Source organism: Anoplophora glabripennis, unplaced genomic scaffold, assembly GCF_000390285.2.
Source record: "Anoplophora glabripennis isolate ALB-LARVAE unplaced genomic scaffold, Agla_2.0 scaffold377, whole genome shotgun sequence".
Lineage (NCBI taxonomy): Eukaryota > Metazoa > Arthropoda > Insecta > Coleoptera > Cerambycidae > Anoplophora > Anoplophora glabripennis.
The window spans coordinates 304841-312541 of record NW_019416510.1 but is presented as its reverse complement, the minus strand read 5'-3'; the positions used below and the strand labels follow the sequence as shown (position 1 = coordinate 312541).

The 7701-nt window shown below is 31.2% G+C and overlaps 1 protein-coding gene across 1 annotated transcript; it reads right to left on the bottom strand.

Annotated features, from left to right (window-relative positions):
- Positions 1-3765: 3765 nt before the first annotated feature.
- LOC111691649 (glutamic acid-rich protein-like) lies at positions 3766-4927 on the bottom strand. The gene is made up of 2 exons (XM_023454791.1): positions 4606-4927; positions 3766-4061 (listed from the first exon to the last, which is right to left on the bottom strand). The coding sequence occupies exons 1-2, from the start codon at positions 4925-4927 to the stop codon at positions 3766-3768; spliced, it is 618 nt and encodes a 205-aa protein (XP_023310559.1).
- Between the last annotated feature and the right edge of the window lie 2774 nt (positions 4928-7701).

Here is a 7701-nt window from a genome sequence, read left to right as displayed (position 1 = left end):
TACAATTTTCAATAAATAAAATATTTCTAATATCATTCAATATTATTTTACTACTGGTCACATACTACACAGCTTCTGTTCTTACTTACCTGGAGAAAAAACATATTCATAATTTAATTAAAATTGTTTCATCTTCTGTGTCTTCACATAACAGAGTCCGGATTCGTGACCTCACACTGGCGAGTGACGCTGTGGCGCTGTGGGATGCCCTGTACTGCAGATAAAACAAGTATTCTTTCGTTCTAAACAAAGTAAATATAGTGAGCTGATTGACTGAATGTGATTAAACTGAAAGTGATTTTTTTATTCACTTCAGAAACATGAAAGAACAGTTTCTGATCAGTTGTAAGATCCAGATGTATAATTTTTGAGGTTATACTTTGTTTCTTGTTTCCATTGTTCTTTTCCCGTTTCAAGTTTCAATATTTTAAAATGGAAAAACAAATTTTGGAAATATTTTTTGCTAATACCTACATCATATTTCAGTATGAGTAGTAGCAGCAGTTCTAGCAGCGACAGTTCATTTCTTGATTTAGACAGTGACGTAGATTTAAATCTGCAAAAAAATCATGTAAAAAATGAAAATTACTTTGAAGTAACTGTGCCTTCTTGTTCTGAAACAGATTATAAAAAACATTTCCGCATGAGACGAGATTCCGTATTAAAATTGTGAGTTACTAGATTTGGAAAAAAATTATGTGGGTGGGTGGCCCGAAATTAGTAAATCAAAAGCAGTTCATATAACTCTACATTATTTGGCAAATAAAAATACCCTTAGGGAAGTTGCTGATAAATTTAATGTTAGTGAAAGTGCTTGTCACAAATCGATATTGACAAATGTAGCCGCATTAAAACAGATCAGCAAAAATTATATAAAACTACCGCAAAGAGAACAGTTTCATGATAGTTCCCTGATTTTTGCAAAACAGGGTGGATTACCATATGCTATTGGTGCTATAGATGGAACTCATTTAGAAATACCTAGACCTCAAAACCATCAAGAGGATTATTTTAACCGCAAAAGCTANCAGTTTCATGATAATTCCCTGATTTTTGCAAAACAGGGTGGATTACCATATGCTATTGGTGCTATAGATGGAACTCATTTAGAAATACCTAGACCTCAAAACCATCAAGAGGATTATTTTAACCGCAAAAGCTATCATAGCATTATATTGCAGGGTGTTGTCAATGAAAAAAAAAATTTAATGACATTTACATTGGTGAACCTGGAAGTTTGCACGATGCACGTGTTTTAAAAAAGTAAATAAAATATAAATATTGTTATCGACTGTACCGTGGCTGCAATTGTTTTGCACAATTTGTGTATAATGTGGGATGATTTAGATGCAGAATTTATAAATGAGAATGAGGTTCCTAGAAATGACAATGAAGATTATGTAGTTCCCCAAGATGCAGCAGGTAATACCAGAAGAAACGAAATTTTTCAAATGTGTATAATTAATTAGTAATTACATACCTACCTATATATATGTATCGACTGCTAGATCTTGTGGCACTACATAATATCATTTCAAAGGGGCTCATTCTCATTTAAAAATTATTCATTTAAATACCTTTTTACTAATAACATTATTAGTTTTCCTTAATTTTTAATTAACCAAATCGTAAAATTAGGTTTTAGTATCATAAAAGTAGAACTGTACTCTACAATATGTATATATTAAAAAATAAACAAAAAATATTCCTTACATTATATTTTTATTTCATATTTTCACATTCAAGATATTTTTCTAATNGGAAAGCTCATGACGAATTTCGCGGATGTCCTCGAATTTCACCTCGGTTTCGAGTCTGAAGTAGTCCCATGACCGGACACTTCCGCGTTCAAAATTTCTCTAGAACTACTCGTCGCAATGGAAAACTACGCGACACTGCCGTTTCAACGTCTTAGTCTGTGAGGTTCAAGTCAAGTAATTATTCACCTCAGTTTCTATTCGGGCGACACTCGTACGGAATTCGCGGGATCTATCGACAATCGCGAATGTGGACAATATGGGCTGGGCACTTACCATAATGTCTAAAGTCTGCTCCATGTCCTCCGGGTCCGGACACTGGTACACTCAGTTTTAGACTAGTCTCTATTTATTTATTATTACAAGTGTTCTTTCGTTCTAAACAAAGTGAATATACTGAACTGATTGAACTGAATGTAATTAAACTGAAAGTGATTTTTTTATTCACTTCAGAAACACGAAAGAACAGTTTCTGATCAGTTGTAAGATCCAGATGTGTAATTTTTGAGGTTATACTTTGCTTCTTGTTTCCATTGTTCTTTTCCCGTTCCAAGTTTCAATATTTTAAAATGGAAAAACAAATTTTGGAAATATTTTTTTACTAGTAGCAGCAGTTCTAGCAGCGACAGTTCATTTCTTGATTTAGACAGTGACGTAGATTTAAATCTGCGAAAAAATCATGTAAAAAATGAAAATTACTTTGAAGTGACTGTGCCTTCTTATTCTGAAGGAGCTTATAAAAAACATTTCCGCATGAGACGAGATTCCGTATTAAAATTGTGTGAGTTAACTAAATTTAAAAAAAAATTATGTGGGTGGCTGGCTCGAAATTAGTAAATCAAAAGCAGTTCATATAAATCTATACATAATTTGGCAAATAAAAATACCTATAGGGAAGTTGCTGATAAATTTAATATTAGTGAAAGTGCTTGTCACAAATCGATATTGACAATTGTAGCCGCATTAAAACATATCAGCAAAAATTATATAAAACTACCGCAAAGAGAACAGTTTCATGATATTTCCCTGATTTTTGCAAAACAGGGTGAATTACCATGTCCTATTGGTGCTATAGATGGAACTCATTTAGAAATAATTAGACCTCAAAACCAACATGAGGATTATTTTAACCGCAAGAGCTATCATAGCATTATATTGCAGGGTGTTGTCATTGAAAATTTTTTTTAATGACATTAACATTGGTGAACCTGGAAGTTTGCACGATGCACGTGTTTTAAAAAAGTCTCCTTTATACGAACGATTAGAAAGGACACAGCAAATATTGCCATATTATTTTTTGGCAGATAGTGCTTACCCGCCTTCGGTTTCTTGGTTAGTTCCTCCCTTTAAAGATAATGGTAATTTATGTGAAAATCAAAAGGAATTCAATCAAAGATTATCAAGAAGAAGAATAATTGTAGAGCAAGCATTTGGTCTATTGAAGGGACGCTTTAGGAGATTAACACGATTTGATAATAAATATTGTTATCGACTGTACCGTGGCTGCAATTGTTTTGCATAATTTGTGTATAATGTGGGATGATTTAGATTTTAGATGAAGATTTTATAAATGAGAATGAGGTTCCTAGAAATGACAATGAAGATTATGTAGTTCCCCAAGATGCAGCAGGTAATACCAGAAGAAACGAAATTTTTCAAATGTTGTATAATTAATTAGTAATTACATACCTACCTATATATATGTATCGACTGCTAGATCTTGTGGCACTACATAATATCATTTCAAAGGGGCTCATTCTCATTTAAAAATGATTCATTTAAATACCTTTTTACTAATAACATTATTAGTTTTCCTTAATTTTTAATTAACCAAATCGTAAAATTAGGTTTTAGTATCATAAAAGTAGAACTGTACTCTACAATATGTATATATTAAAAAATAAACAAAAAATATTCCTTACATTATATTTTTATTTCTTATTTTCACATTCAAAATATTTTAATAGTTCAATTTTTTTTTCTAATTTCAACATTTTTTCTTTTATTTCTATTTTCTTCTCAAATTTTTCTTATGATTCTCTTCCTGCTTCTCCTTGAGATATTTGATTTTAATTTCCATAAATTCCTCACTTTTCTCTTTTAACATGTCGTCAGTCCTCTTTTTCTTCTTTTTATTTGTGCTTTCTTCTCCAGACTCACTAGAAAAAGATAAATCTGTCACTGACATGCTTTTGTTTGGTTCATTTTCACTGGATTCTTTCTCATTATCTGAAGTAATACATGTGCTTGATGAAGCGTCGGTTGTACTGTAAGTATGAGTACAGCTCATAGCAGGTTTATCTCCTACGATTTCATCGATAAGGTTAAAAAAATGAAACCTACTAGCTCCTCGCCCTGTACTTTTTGACGAATCTTTAACATTTTTGTAGATTCTTAATAAATTTCTCCATTTTGATTCGCATTTTGTCGAACTTTTTCCGATGTGATTACTTGCAAGTTCATTTGCAATGTCTTGCCATACTTGTTTTCTTTTTTTTTGAGATTTTAAAGTTTTCTCTATTACTCTCATAAGCTCTAATAAGAGCTAAAGTTTCATTATATGATCACAAAGATTTTTCATCATTTTCTTCTAATTTCATGTGATCACTATTTTCTAATTTGGTGTTGCCCTCTTCAGTGGACTCCATACTGTCCACACTTTCATTCTCTTTCGCAAAATCGAGCAATTGTGCAAATTCAAGGTTTAAAGATAATTAACAATTATTATTGGGTTTCAAAATCACAAACCAAGAAGTACTTACCTGTTTCACAGCGCTCAGCATCAGCCCTGCATAAATTTATGGTATATATAACATCAGTCTCGGGATTNCATTCATATTTTCATCACTTTGATCTTGTTCATTCTTATTTTCTTCACTTTGTTCTTGTTCATTCTTATTTTCTTCACTTTGATCTTGATCATTCCTATTTTCTTCACTTTGTTCTTGTTCATTCTCATTGACAGTTAAAACGGGCTGAGAATTTAATATTATTGCATTCATGTCTTCCGCACCAAAAAACAAATTAGATTCCATTTCACAATTGGCGTTAACTGTCTTGGGGCCATCAAGGAACACAATATCTAGCTCTTGTATGTTAATAAGTGGCCGAACTGGTGTTTCTACAGGCAATTCGCAACAAATATCTATGTTTTCTAAGTTCGCAAACATTGTTGTAGAATCAGGGTCTTTAAATACATTGTCATTTTCAGGTACAAAAACAGTCTCTGTAATCATACAATTTGTACTTTCAGTCTTATCAAGTGGANACCTGTTTCACAGCGCTCAGCATCAGCCCTGCATAAATTTATGGTATATATAACACCAGTCTCGAGATTTAATAGTTTTACAGTAGTTTGGTTTTCCATTTGAGTTTGAGTTCTTTCTTAACCAGTAACATATACATATATACATATGGAGGGTGTCCTGACAACATGTCCTATCTTTACTATGGCTATTTTACAGGAAACACAAAAAAGTTATTTTCAAAGTCAAATGAATTAGAACAAACAACATATTACAAACTTGGTTATAAAATATTGTTTCAGTTATGGAAACAATATAAATTAATAAAAAAAACACATTATTTAGGAAAATAGCAACGATAGATCTTGTTGCTTTTTATAATATTTACGATAGAACTTATTGGCGAGCAGTAAATTTGGGATAGGTTGTATTGAGTATTATCTTTCTACAGATAGGAGATATTGGCTAGATGGAAACAAAATGAATTATGACACTTTAACTAAATAAATACTCTATTTTATTATAAAAATATAAATGAAACAAATATATATATAATATTAAAATACCTTAAACATTATTAATTAGCCTTTAGACTAGGGTTATCTGCCGTTGTCTTTATTTTTTTGGAAGGCTGTCGTAATAGTAGTGACAATCTTTGGGAATTACACTTTTTAATTGTTGAAGGTGGTTAAATTTACTTTGTAAAATACCCGGCCTCTTTTTATATAATTTTGGATATTCAAAAATCGGATCTAATATTTGGGCTTTTGATGGAATTGCTTTCCATTCGTCGTCGAAATCCAACAAATATTTAATTACGTGGTCTCCATCTTCATTAGTGCTGTATTGTAGAGATGCGGACTTGCCAAAATCTTTGAAAAAATTCCATGTCAATTCTTTAACTTCATAAGGTCCTGGGTTCTGTCTAGCTCCTTTTGTATGTCGCAGATAGTCACTGGATAAGTATATTTCTTTGTTTTTAAGTTTTTTCTCTATATACGCGTGAACAGAGACACACTCCATTTGAGTGTGACCCCGTTCAAGAAACTTTTGATATATAGTTATATTATGTTTAATGGCACAGTTTAATAGGGCATTTGGGCAAATTTGAAAACTAATTTAGTAGCTATAGCCAAGTGATAATATTTCACATTAGGTGTATTTTACTTGGTGTACCTTGCTTTAAATTTTAATTTATGAAAATAAAATTGTAGTTTAGACAGATCTTGTACAAATTATTATTATTAGCACACTCTATTTAAGAGACTATACACAGGTATAATAAATTGTTCACTTTTGATAAAAAGTAAAAGCAGAAGATAACATCAGAAAACATTATTATTCTAAACAATATTATAGGTACTTATTTATATCAAAACAATATGTCCTGTCTAGCACAAATTACATTATGCTAATAAGACCTAACTTAAACAATTCAAAATTTCGCTTGTACAACCGTATTGTTTTTTAAATTTGCGGTATATGTTTATCAATACAATCCTACAATTATCAAGTATATATAAATATTAATTTAGTAAACAAAACTTCTCAATCTGTAGCTAAATTTATGAATTTAAGGGAACTCACCTGCTAGCGTGCACACTACAACACAAGTCAATGGCAACTAAACACAATACGACGTATTGAGGTCCAATAAAAACCGGTTTATGATAGGAGAAATTGCTTTCGCTATTTCCTAATTTATTTTTGTTGTCTGCTGTTAGGATATGTTTTTAAAACAAGCGGACATATTTGAGTTAGTCGAATAGGTCATATTGTCAGGACACCCTCGATATATATTTCACTGTTCTACAAAATAGTATTAATATATGCACAAATATGTTCTGAAATTTAAGGTTAGAATTACTAAGTGAACGAAATTGAATCATTTGAATGTGGAAAGTTTGTGTGTCGAGGGGTAAGAGGAAACACAAAATGCAATCACTTCTGTCACTATGGAAGGGGAATTGAACGAGAACGAAAGAACACGTTTTAAAATGAATAAATCATTTTATGTTACTACATTCAGTTTATTCAGTACGAAAGAATAGGTACATGTAAAATAGGGTGACGGAACATTTTACTCTGGTGGTGCCATCATGAAAGGTGATTGCACCAGTTAAGGAACATTTAAGACAAATTCGTTTTTGTATAATTCAAAACTAATATTAGAATTGTTCCTTTCAATTATGTTTTTTTACCATCACATAGCTTAATATGTCTTTTATCTTTAACAATATGAAAGAATACTCCAAAATTTTATACAAAAATTGTAAAGAGTTTGTTAATTAAAAAGTACAAAATTACCAGTAAAGGAACAGTAATCTCTAGTAAATAAACAAAAAAAAGCCAGTAAAGGAACTAAGAAAATATATTATGGAAATATTATAATTTTAATCATTAATCTCAGAAACTTTAAACAAACCACGTGAATTTAATGGTATAGGCTCATTTATGGTATTCATTATAGCTGTACGCTTATACCAAATTTGATCCGGCCTTTCTGGCCATCTCCAGTTTCCTCCATGGCCCTAATTTCATACTCCCCATAATTATCAAATCCAGTTATGACTCCAGGAAATATTTGTTTTTCGTAGGTTACTAGAACATATCTTCCTACGGTAAATAAAAAAAACCCATAAAGAAACATACTTGAACCAGTAAAGGAATACCTTATAATGAAGTGTTCCCTTACTGGA

Coding starts and splice junctions, on each gene's coding strand:
- LOC111691649 (XM_023454791.1), bottom strand. CDS start 4,927: ATGTTTGCGAACTTAGAAAACATAGATATTTGTTGCGAATTGCCTGTA. Junction 4,062..4,605: donor TAAGAATGAACAAGATCAAA/GTGATGAAAATA, acceptor ATGAAATCGTAG/GAGATAAACCTGCTATGAGC.